Source organism: Dipodomys spectabilis, unplaced genomic scaffold (genome assembly GCF_019054845.1).
Source record: "Dipodomys spectabilis isolate Male_0828 unplaced genomic scaffold, ASM1905484v1 ptg000006l, whole genome shotgun sequence".
In the NCBI taxonomy this organism is placed as follows: domain Eukaryota; kingdom Metazoa; phylum Chordata; class Mammalia; order Rodentia; family Heteromyidae; genus Dipodomys; species Dipodomys spectabilis.
The window spans coordinates 10,421,202-10,433,713 of NW_024870683.1; the positions used below are offsets into that span (position 1 = coordinate 10,421,202).

At 44.3% G+C, this 12,512-nt stretch overlaps 2 protein-coding genes across 3 annotated transcripts in view; both read right to left on the reverse strand.

Moving 5' to 3' along the window:
- Positions 1–1,529, reverse strand: part of Trmo (tRNA methyltransferase O) — a 22,838-nt gene extending 21,309 nt beyond the window's left edge. The window contains exon 1 of the mRNA XM_042695068.1: positions 1,523–1,529. The gene's annotated coding sequence lies outside the window, so the exon portion shown is untranslated. The remainder of the gene's footprint in view (positions 1–1,522) is intronic.
- Positions 1–12,251, reverse strand: part of Hemgn (hemogen) — a 12,842-nt gene extending 591 nt beyond the window's left edge. Inside the window, exons 1-3 of one of the 2 annotated variants that reach the window (XM_042695088.1) lie at positions 11,914–12,251; positions 7,748–7,841; positions 431–1,416 (exon numbers count right to left, since the gene is read on the reverse strand). In XM_042695088.1, the coding sequence (XP_042551022.1) occupies positions 431–1,416; positions 7,748–7,841; positions 11,914–11,992 (1,159 nt within the window). In that variant the 5' untranslated portion in view covers positions 11,993–12,251. Of the gene's footprint in view, positions 1–430; positions 1,417–7,747; positions 7,842–11,898 lie in introns of both variants that reach the window. The other variant, XM_042695080.1, reaches the window with a different exon arrangement.
- Positions 12,252–12,512: the final 261 nt, after the last annotated feature.

Consider the following 12,512-nt stretch of genomic DNA (forward strand, 5'->3'; position numbering starts at 1 on the left):
GGATAAGAGTCTCAAGGACTTTCTTGCCCAGACTGGCTTTGAACTACAATCCTCAGATCTCAGCTTCTAAGCAGTTAGGATTACAGGCATAAGCCACCAGTGCCCAGTCTCAAATGGAGTAAATATTAAAATATCATGGTAATTTTTAATTGCATACTATAGAAATAATAGTGTTTGCTGGGTGCCAATGGCTCATGCTGTAATCCTAGCTACTCAGGAGGCTGAGATCTGAGGATTGTGGTTCAAAGCCAGCCTGGGCAGGAAAGTCCATGAGACTCTTATTGCTGACTAACGACCAGAAAACCAGGAGTGATGTTGTGGCTCAAGTGGTAGAGCACTAGCCTTGAGCTGAAGAGCTGAGGGATAGCACCCAGGCCCAGAGTTCAGGCCCCATGACCAACAAAAACAAAAACAAAAAAACAGTCTCCACCTGGAGGAAAAGTGTAAACTTTCTTAGCATCTTCCTCTTGTGCTGTAGGTTCCTGGCCTTGGGACCCACCCTCTTCTTGGTATGGTTCTAGAAGGCATTCTTTAGGTACATCTCTCTTCTTAGTAGAGAGATCTTCAGGCCCTTGGTATATTTCAGGTGAATAGTCTTCATGCTCAGGTGTTTCTTCATATGTCTCATGAGAAAAGTATTCTGGTTCAACTATTTCTTGATATGTTTTCATAGAATGGTTTTTAGGCACAGCTACTAATTTGGTCTCAGTTATTCCTTGATCTGGTTCAGAACTGAGTTCCTCTGGTCCAGCTGTTGGTTGAGTTGTGTCAATAGCATAGCCCTTAGGCTCCTCCAGTTTGGGAGGTGCTTCGGGAGGACATCCTGCTAGGTCAGCTACATCTTCAGATGTAGAGGGAAGGGCTTTGGGAACAGCCACTTCTTGGCACACTTTAGTTGAGGAGACTTCCGATTCAACCATATCTTGGCACATTTTCAAAGGATGAACTTGAAGTACAGCCATTTCCTGGCTTATTTTAGGAGAGAGAACTTCAGGTTGAGCTATATCTTGGCATACTTTGGAAGAATGGTCTTGAGCTTCAGATGCATCCTGGCACATTTCAGAAGGATCATCTTGGTGTACAGCTACTTCTAGGCATATTTTAGGAGAAGGATCTTCTGGTTCAGCCAGGTGTTGGCATGTTTCAGAGTAATGGCTTTGAACCACTATTTCTTGGTACTCAGAAGAATTTTCCTGATGGGCAATGCTTTCTTGGTGTATGTCAGAAGAATGTTGGGGGAAGGCTATGGAAGGAAGAGCTTCAGTTACATCCCTAGGTGGCTCCATTTCTTTTCCCGTGCGTACCAGTTCTTTCTCCATCACTTGCTTTGCTGTTTGTGACCGAGGCTTCACCTTCGGTTCTGCATTTCCTTCTTTCTTTCGGCCTGTTCTCTGCCTTTTGCGTTTTTTCTCTTCTCTGCAGAGAGATTAGAATTAATGTAAGCCAAACTGCTATAGAATTCACATAAAAAATATAAAGGTTCTAGAGTTCTCATTGCCTTCTTCACAATCTTGAAGAAGACATTTAATCTCTCTGGACCTCAGTCTCTTTGTTTGTAAAATGAACTGTGCTAGATACTCTCAATTGTCAGATTTCCAAAGTGTGTGTGTGTGTGTGTGTGTGTGTGTGTGTGTGTGTGTGTGTGTGTGTGTGTGTGTGTGTGTAAGGTCTGCACAGGGATACCTCCTTCCCTCTTGGCTAAGTCTCCACCCAGTATCTGTTACCTAGGTAACTGGCAGACCTGGAAGCAGTCACCTTCCCCTCCAGCTAGGTCACATCCTGCACCATCTTTGATCACATGCTTCCCATCTGACCTTAGGAGGGTCCCAGACCTGGAGGTCACATTCAGATCCAGTGTGGCCACACCTTTCCCCCCCACCTGGCCACACCTCTTCCTATCCCTGGCTTAGATAAGTCCTGGCCCAGAGTGTATTCCCCCCCCACACCCCTTTTTTCCTTTTCAGCCATGCTTCTCTACCATGCATGGTGGGGGCAGCAGTTTGGTAAATAAACTTCTCCTGCCTGAATAGCGCATGGTGTTCTCTTCATTGGCTACCTAATGAAACCTATTTAATATACCTTTGTGTGTGTGTGTGTGTGTGTGTATACCTCACAGGCATGCATGTGTGTATTAGGGGAGAATATTGACATTCTAGTTTATACAGTCATGTCTTTGGATTTGGTAACTGAGTTTCTAGACCTACAATGCAGCATGGCTTCTCACCCTGCAGGCTCAGGTGGGTAGAGTATTTGCTTGTCTGATAGTGTTTTCTGAATAGGTTACTGAGTAGCTAAGGTCTATGAGAAGTGGTCAAAACTGAAAAACAAATTTTTGAGGTTAAGTAGTATAGTAGAAAGGCGCAAGTGGCCCTCTTAGACCTAATGAAGAGAGTCATGCTCTAGAAGATGAAAGGATATGCATGGAAACAGCAGCCAATGACAAATTGTTAGGGACTGCCAAATCCAGATGGCTAATTTAGGTGGGCTGGGAGGTGGGGAAAGCACCTCCATCATTCCTCCAAACTTGTTGAAATTTTGAATCTTTTAGGAAAGTTTCCCCAGTTACTACTTACTACATGATTTGCTATATAGATCTCCTTCTGAGGAGATCTCAGTAATATAGTAGCCACATCCTTCTTGTAAAAAAAAAAAAAAAAAAAAAAAAAATGGGCTGGGAAGGTGGCTCAGTGGTAGAGAGCTTGCCTTGCATACATGAGGCCCTGGGTTCGATTACTCAGTACCTCATAAGCAAAAAAGAAAAAAGCCAGAAGTGGTGCTATGGCTCAAGTGGTAGAGCACTTGCCTTGAGCTGAAGAGCTGAGGGACAGTGCCCAAGCCCAGAGTTCAGGCCCCACGACTGGACCCAAAAAAATCTGCTCAGCCTAAACTTCAATCTGTATTCCCATGATCGTTGGCAAGTTGCCCACCTCTCCCAGCCTTGGCTTCCTTACAGGTAAAATGAGGTAAATAATGGCAACCTAACTTCACGTGCTGGATTTACATAGAAACTTATCAGGTGCAGTATAAATTGGTACTCCCATATTAGTATTGGGAACAATAGTCCTTTTCCCAAGTGTTGCAAGTAATTGTTATCTCATAGAATCTACAAGTCAGCCCAGAGGTGGATACAGTTATCTTCCCTGATAAAACCGAGGCACTGAGGAGTGGTGTAACTTGCTCAAGGTCAGTGGCTAGGAAGAATCGGGCTTCAGATCTAGTCAGTCTAGCCTGTCAGCCAGGCTTTGAACCATTACACTCTGCTACTTGCTGCTTGCTGACACCTCTAAGGTTTCACTAAGGCCGTGTATTCTGAGAGAAGAGAGGAATGGCCCGCCCTAACAAATAGATGTGTCCCCAGAGCAAGTCTCCAGGTCTGTAAGCTACACAATCTAATCAGCACAAAGACAACACTAGCTGCGTATTTCAAGGGGCAGAGCATCTTGTTCAACTGGGGTAGGGTGGGGAGGAAGGGAAGGAAAAGGAAAAGGTAGGGAAAAGGAGAGGGGGAGAAACCAGTAGTTAACAGAGAGAAATATAAAGTGACAGCCGGGCACTGGTGGCTCACACCTGTAATCCTAGCTACTCAGGAGGCTGAGATCTGAGGATATGGTTCAAAGCCAGCCTGGGCAGGAAAGGCTGTGAAACTCTTATCTCCAATAAAAAACCACCAGAAAACCAGAAGTGGCGCTGTAGCTCAAGTGGTAGAGTACTCACCCAGAGCTGAAGAGCTGAGGGACAGCACTCAGGCTCAGAGTTCAAGCCCCATGGCCAACAGGAAAAAAAAAGAAAAAAGAAAGAAATATAAAGTGACAGGCAGAGAATGCAAGAGAAACAAATGTGGGCTGGGAAGGTGGCTCAGTGATAGAGCGCTTGCCTTGCATGCATGAGGCCCTGGGTTTGATTCCTCAGCACCACATAAGTAGAAAAAAAAAGCCGGAAGTGGCGCTGTGGCTCAAGTGGTAGAGTGCTAGCCTTGAGCTGAAGAGCTGAGGAACAGCGCTTAGGTCCAGAGTTCAGGCCCCATGACTAGATCCCCTCCCCCCCCCAAAAAAAAAAAAGAGAAACAAATGCACTTCTCTGCCAGCAGGTATTTGGGAAACCAGGAATGGTCAGAGGGCGACTCATGGGTGTGGAACTAGGGGAGCTGCCTGGACAGTCCTCAACAATCAGCTGACACAGGAACCAAGCACAGAGTCTCTTGAAATTCATGTGTGCATTCCCCAAATCACGCACTCAAAAGTGAAGTGGTTGTGGGAGGAAAATTGACTTGAGAAAAAAGACTCGACACCTATACACTGTTTGAACACTAAAGGCCCTTGGTAGTAGTAGGAGAAAAACCCTGGCTGGCAGCCTGCCATGGCTGGAGGCTTCATTGGGGGATGGTGAGAATGCAGAAAAGCCATGGCTCATGCCTGTAATCCTAGTAACTCGGGAGAATGAGATTAGAGGATCTCAGTTCCAAGCCAGCTCAGGCAGAAAGGTTCTGAGAGACTCTTTTCTCCAATTAGCAACTCAAAAAACAAACAAACAAAAAAAACAGAAGTGGAGCTGTGGCTCAAAGTGGTAGAAAACTAGCTTTGAGCAAAAGAGCTAAGGGACAGCACCCAGGTCCTTAATTCAAGCCCCATGACTGACAAAAAAAAAAAAAGGTATCCTTTCAAGGCTCACAGTCATTGAATCAAGGTCTAAGCCCATTTGAAGCCATGGCCAGCTACCATGTAGGAGAGATCCCTGCTGCACTAGTGACTAAACAGAAAGCTCATCCATTTTCTGCTGGCTGGAGGTTTTCATTCTGTCCTCAATATTCTAGCTCCTTTGGGCAAGGAAAAATAATGAACCAACATCACCTACATTCTATTGACATCATTTTACTATTTACCAATCTGTGAGCTAATGGCATTATGGAAACAGCTGTAGTAGCAACAGACATTACTGTTCTAGTTCTTAAAAACAAAAGCCAGGGGCCAGTGGCTCACGCCTGTAATCCTAACTACTCTGGAGGCTGAGATCTGAGAATTGCAGTTCAAAGCCAAATGGGCAGGAAAGTCCATGAGACTCTTATTGGTAATTAACCACCAGAACACCAGGAGTGATGTTGTGGCTCAAGCAGTAGAGGGCTCGCCTTGAGCTGAAGAACTCAGGGATAGCACCCAAGCCCCAGTGATGGAAGGCAGGGGTGGCGCCTTTGGCCTCCAATATACTATCCTTCTGCCTCAGACTCCCAAGTGCTGGGCTTATAATTGTGAATCACCAGAAGAATGCGTGGCCTAGATTAGAGCCTCTCTATGAGGAATGATCTTGCCTTTCTCCCCCACTGCACCCCACCCCAGAGGACATTGGACAATGTAGACATTTTGGTCATCACAGCTTGAGTGAGAAGGTGGAGGTGCTGTTGGTAACTAGACAATGCTACTAAACATCTACAGTGTATAGCACAGCCTTTCCCAGCAAAGAACTCTACTCAAAGTGTGTGCGATGTCTGGGCTGTGGAACTCTGGCTTAGATGTTGTGTCTTGTAGTCTTTGGGTTCCCTCACTACCTCTAAGCAAGCAAGTCTCCTCTTGCCACAAGCATGTGAATGCAATTACATGCTGCCTAACTTTTAATCATGTTCTCTTGTTCCTGTAGTCCATCCCCCCTGACTTTAATACAGATGATTTTTCTTTCTTTCTTTCTTTGTTCCTTTTTTGTCGTTTGTTTGGTGCTGATACTGGCTTAAACTCAGGGACTGGAAGCTGTCCCTTAGTTTTTTTCTACTCAAGGCTAGTGCTCTACCATTTGAGCCACACTTCCACTTCCAGCCTTGTGCTGGATAATTGGTTAAAAGTCTCACAGATTTTCTTGCCCCCCCCCACTGCCTTTGAACTTTGATCCTCAGATCTCAGCCTCCTGAGTAGCAAAGATAATAGGAATGAGCCACCAGCACCCAACAATACAGGTGACATTTATGGGAGACTGAGAATTCTAAAGTCTTTCATGTAAGGTCCGCCCCTGGATGGCAAGCAGACTCCACCCTCCTGGCAGCAAACTCTCCACCCAGTACCTGCGTTACCTAGGCAACTGGGACACCTGGAAGAGGTCACATCTGCATCCGCTGAGGTCACATCTGAATTTGATGTGGCCACACCTTTCCCCGCCCATACCCTAGATAAGGGCTAGCCCAGGCTCAGACTCTCTCTTTTTCTCTGTTCGTTTCTAGCTCTTGAGCTTGCTCTTGCTCTTCTTTTCTAGCTCTCTTGCTCTTGCTCTTCTTTTCTAGCTCTTTCCTCTCTCTTTCTCTCTCTGTTCGTTTCTAGCTCTTGCTCTTCTAGCTCTCTTGCTCTTCTTTTCTAGCTCTTGCTCTTGCTCTTCTTTTCTAGCTCTCTTGCTCTTGCTCTTCTAGCTCTCTTGCTCTTTCTCTCTCTGTTCGTTTCTAGCTCTTGCTCTTCTTTTCTAGCTCTCTTGCTCTGGCTCTTCTTTTCTAGCTCTCTCTGCTCTCTCTCTGCTCTAGCTCTTTCCTCTCTCTTTCCCAGCCACGTGGAGTGCCAACCTTGCCTGGTCCCAGCAGGTCTACTGAATAAACCTACCCCTTACCTGAATACCACGTGAGTGCTACTGTTCTTACCCCTCTCTCTGCTCTTTTCTAGCTCTTTCCTCTCTTTCCCAGCTCTCTCCTTCCCAGGCATTTCCCAGCCACGTGGAGTGCCAACCTTGCCTGGTCCCAGCAGGTCTACTGAATAAACCTACCCCTTACCCGAATACCACGTGCGTGCTGGTGCAGTTCTTACTCGGCTACCTCTTTTTAAAAACCTAACATTTCACTCTTTAACATGTTTTGATGCCGGGCGCTGGTGGCTCACGCCTGTAATTCTAGCTACTCAGGAGACTGAGATCTGAGGATTGCGGTTCAAAGTCAGCTCAGTTTGTGAGACTCTGATCTCCAATAAACCACCAGAAAACTGGAAGTGGCACTGTGGCTCAAGTGGTAGAGTGCTAGCCTCCTTGAGCTGAAAAGTTGAGGGACAGCACTAAGGCCCAGAGTTCAAGCCCCACAACCGACAAAAAAAAACAAACAAAAACCAGGGGGGTGGGAGGGGTGGGAGATGGAAAGGGACAGGAAGGAGAAACAAAGGAGGAGGCAACAATGATTGATAAGAAATGTACTCAGGACTGGGAAGGTGGCTCAGTGGTAGAGTGCTTGCTTTGCATGCATGAGGCCCTGGGTTCAATTCCTCAGCACCACATAAGCAAAAAAGAAAAAAGCTGGAAGTGGCGCTGTGGCTCAATGGTAGAGCACTAGCCTTGAACTGAAGAGCTGAGGGACAGCGCCCAGGCCCTGAGTTCAGGACCCAGGACCAGACTCCCACCCAAAAAAAGAAAAAAGAAAAGAAATGTACTCATTATCTTGCCCAAGTAATTGTAATCCCTCTATACAGTATTTTCACAATTAAAAAAAAAAAACATGTTTTGGTATACTTTGAGGAGAGTTGGTCACACTCATTCAGCAAGGACTTCACCCACAGAAAGCTTGTCCCTAGTTTTCCCCACTCTAACCAGATGCTTGTATATTTATATGAAACTGCACACCAGGCTTCTCTTCAGCACAAATCAGTTGCACAGTGGTTTAGTTAAGAGACCAACTTTACTGTGTCACAAAGGTAAGAGAGTTAACCCATTGGATGCTGCCTTCCCTTTTGGGGAGGGGATCATAGCACATGGTTTGCAGTCTGGTTGATAATCTGCCCTTTGCTTTGGGATGATACTGTACCCTAGGAGCCATTGTGAGGTCTGTTTCTCTTGTGCTTCAGCTTTTCTTTTCCTGAGTTGCTCTCTGTTTCGCAAACTCCAAGTTCCAATGATTTCTGCAGGGTAAAAAATGGAAGTTACTAGAGAGAGTGATAGCTTGTGGTATCTGTCAGCAAGAGTCCTACTGCAATGTAGTAGACTCCCTATACTGGTTTTGTGTGTGTGGTGTGTGTGTGTGTGTGTGTGTGTGTGTGTGCGTGCGTGTGCGCATGTGCGAGTTCATGCGCGTGCATGCCTGTCCAGGGGCTTGAATTCAGGACCTGGGGTTCTGTCCCTGAACTATTTTGCTCAAGGATAGTACTCTATCACTTGAGCCCCATAGCTCTATTTCTGGTAATTTATTGGAGATAAGAGTGTCATGGAATTTCCTGCCCTGGCTGGCGTTGAATTGTGATCCTCAGATTTCTGCCTCCTGAGCAGCTAGGATTACAGATGTGAACCACTGGTGCTCAGCTTGCTTCTAGGATTTGGGGACAAGAATCATATCTGAATCCAGGCACCAGTGGCTCATGCCTGTAATCTTAGCTATTCAGGAAACTGAGATCTGAGAATCATGGTTTGAAACCATCCAGGCAAGAAAGTCTTAGACTCATATCTCCCATTAACTACCAGAAAACCAGAAGTAGCTTTGTGGCTCAAAGTGTAGAGCACTAGACTTGAGTGAAAAAGCTCAGAGACAGTGCCCAGGCCCTGAGTTCAAGCTCCATGACCACCACCACCAACAAAAAACACAACAACAACAACAAGAAAAGCCTCATATCTTAGTTATCTATGTGCCTCAGAGAACGTGGAGCTGACACTCAGAAATTTCTTTTTCTTTTTCTTTTCTTTTCTTTCTTTCTTCTTTTTTTTGAGACAAGGTATTATGGAATACCAAAGTGGTTTCAAACTTGCAATTCTCCTTGACTCAACCTCCTGGAATTACAGCCTTGTACCACTACATTTGTACATTTGGCTCAGGTGTTTCTCCGTGTGTGTGTGTGTGTGTGTGTGTGTGTGTGTGTGTGTGTGTGTGTGTGTGTGTGTGTGTGTGTGTGTGTGTTTGCCTGGCCTAGGTGTTTGTGTGTGTGTGTGTGTGTGTGTGTGTGTGTGTGTGTGTGTTTGCCTGGCCTAGGGGCTTGAACTTTGGGCTTGAATGCTGTCCCTGAGTTTTTTTTGTTCATGGCTAGCACTATACTGCTAGAGCCATACATAGCTCAACTTTCAGCTTTTTAGTGATTAATTGGAGATAACAGCTTCACAGACTTTCCTGTTAACCCTGGCTTTGAATTGCAATCCTCAGATCTCAGCCTCCAGTGTAGCTAAGATTACAGGTGAGCCACCAACATTCAGCTGGTTTTTTAGGGGTGGTGTTGACATTTGGGGTTTTTTTTTGGGTCCGGTCATGGAGCCTGAACTCTGGGCCTGGGCGCTGTCCCTCAGCTCTTCAGCTCAAGGCTAGCGCTCTACCACTTGAGCCACAGCGCCACTTCCGGCTTTTTTCTTTTTGCTTATGTGGTGCTGAGGAATCGAACCCAGGGCCTCAGGCATGCAAGGCAAGTGCTCTACCACTGAGCCACCTTCCCAGCCCCTGACATTTGTTTTTTTTCTTTGTTTGTTTGGTTTGGTACTAGGGTTTGAACTCAAGGTCTTTGTTCTACCACTTGAGCCCCCCTCCAGCCTTTAGTAAGTATTTTTGAGTGAAAAAGATCAAATTAGAGACCTATTCAGTCATGGTAGCTATGTGTCAGTGTGCTATCAACTTGATTTATTTTTTACATGTACAAATAAAAATAATTTATATTCTGTCATCCTTAATATTTCATTTTCATTTTATTTTTCATTTTCACCCAGGCCCTAAATTACACAAAGTTGTAATGATAGCATACCACAATTGTATCTTTTTTCACCCTAACATTATGTCAGATATATTTTCCATGATATACTCTTCATGACTATAATTTAAATAATGACATAGTACTTGATCTACCCACTTGTATTGAACATTTAGGTTGTTATCAGTTATTTTTCTGCCTTGTATATCAAGGTATTAGTAAGCAAATTCAAGCTGGTAAGAAACAAAACAGAGGAACATATATGTGGGGTTTGGTGCTGGGATTTGAACCAAGGGCCTTGTGCTTATTAGGCAGGCACTCTACCCCGTAAGCCACTACACCAACCCCTTTTTGTTGTTAATTTTCAAAATAAGCTATGACTTTATTCTCTGGCTAGCCTGGACTTTGATTCTCCTATTTGTTGCTGAGATGACAGGTAAGGGCCACTGAGCCCAGCCATTGTACTTTACCTGTGGCTGGAATGACAAGTTTACTCCATCTGGCCAAGGCATTGGTTGATAGGGAATTTCTCAAACTTTTATGCCTAGCTTGCCTCAAACTGCAATCCCCAAATCTCTACCTTCCATATAGCAAGGTTATAGATTTAAGCCACTGTACACAGCTAAGATGTTTCTTAAAGTTCTTTGGAATGTTAAGTATATCAAAGTTTTATTGCCATTTATGTTTGACAAAAGTTAATGGATCCCAAAACCTGTGGAGTGATGCAGAGCTAAACTGGGACCTCCAAAAAACCGAATGTGCCCCTGGACCACAGCACCTTCTGTTCTTAAGACAAGGGTTCTTTTTTTTTTTTTTTTTTTTTTTTTTTTAATTTAATTTTATTTTATTTGTGAACATACTGTACAGAGGAGTTACAGTTACATGGGCAGGATAATGTGTACATTTCTTACCAAGCATTGCAGCCTCCTCCTTTGTTTATCCTTCACAAAGGGTTCTTTTTTTTTTCCCCAGTTCTGGGGCTTGAACTCAGGGCCTGGGTACTGTCCCTGAGTCTCTTTATGTTCAAGATTAGAGCTCTACCACTTGAGCCATAGCTCCACTTCTAGTTTTGTTTTGATTTTTTTTTGTTTTTGTTTTATCTTCCAAAAAAAAACAAATAAAAGAAAGCCTGGGATGGCTTTGAACTGTGATCCTCAGATCTCAGCCTCCTGAGTAGCTAGAATTACAGGCATGAGCTACTGGTACCTGGCCAAGACAAGGGTTCTTGTGGTGAAAAATTTTACCAACCTCTAATTACAATGAGCATTTTTATTCAGTTTTGAGCATTGGTAACTAGCCACAGTCATTTTAGCACTGAGTGACTTTATCACTAATAAGTATTGCAGATCCCCTAAAAGAACATTTGTGATATGATTTGCTTGATTGGTATTATTAGATCTATCAATGTAGCATCTCATTATCACAGCTACAAGTAAACACATATAGTAATATAACACAATTTAAAAACATTTGAAAACTGGGGCTGGGAAGGTGGCTCAGTGGTAGTGCGCTTGTCTTGCATGCATGAGGCCCTGGGTTTGATTCTTCAGCACCACATAAGCAAAAAGAAAAAAGCCGGAAGTTGTGCTGTGGCTCAAGTGGTAGAGCACTAGCCTTGAGCTGAAGAGCTGAGGGACAGCGCCCAGGCCCAGAGTTCAAGCCCCACGACTGGACCTTCCCCCCCAAAATTTGACAACTGTCCTAATATAACTGCTTCCTTTGTAATCCTATGTATTTAATTTTATGTTTTTAATTTTTTAAAGAAAAAAATGTACAGATTCATCAGAGCCATAGCTCTATCAGAAATGGATCAGCAATCTCCATCCTGATCCATCAAACAAAAGAAGTTTGAAAACATTGTCGTAAGGTATCTCTAGGTCTGCACAAAATATTTTGGGAAGTGCTACTTTAGGACAGATCTAAAGACTGAGATCAGGAGTCCAAAAAGTAAGTACTGTTTTAGTTCTTGCCACCTACTGTCAGATCTCTTTATAAAAGTTACACCAAATTTATGCTCCTGTAAAAGAAGATGTTGGGGTAGAGTTGTTTTACCACAACCACCTGGGCATTTTCATTATCTCTCATTTAAGAGAATTTCTTATTAATAATTTATCACTACCTTGTATTTCTCTAACTTATGACAGTCACAGTGCTATAAAGGTACCTATATTTAACAAGAAGTTAAATATAGCCCATTTCTTCCCACTTAAGGGTATATGAATGTATTCAATTATACCAGACCCATCAAAGAGAAAAATCACTATAGTCCTCAGTCTTCCCAGTAGCTACCCTCTCTTGCCATCTCTTTCATTACCTGGTGCAGAGGCCTTTATTGGATGAGTGTCCGATGTCTGCTGTAGCTTTGGATGAGATTGGTCCTTTCCTAAGTCCATCTTGCTGCAATACCTTCCTGGTATTTGCTCTGACTTCCACAAGCAGCCTAAAAGCTTTTTAAAAAATATCAAAAACAACTAACACTTAAACACACACACCACCACCACCACCACCACCCACACTGAAGTTCACTTGTCACTTGACTTCCCGCCTAAAGTTTTATCTGGTTGGACTGCAACTGCAGGCAGATTCTCCTTTATCACACTGCCCTCAGGTGTAAGCAGGGAAATGGCTGGCCCTGTGTTCTGGTCCTCTGGCAGGGACCTCCTCAGGCCCAGCCTGACATGCACAGGCTCCCGTCCAGCAGTCATTTGTTTCTATGGTTCTATCTTCCAGCAAGTGCCTAAATTCCTTTTTTTGGTCACCAGATGACTGTACTGGAGAAAATGTCATGCTAGGCTGTGCCTGGAGAGTTTCCTTTTTGAAAAGGTAGGTGGCCTGGTATGGAGAGAACACTGGATGAGGTGTAGGCTCCAACGAGCAGCAGCCCAGAGCAAGTCATTTCCCTTTCCTGTGACT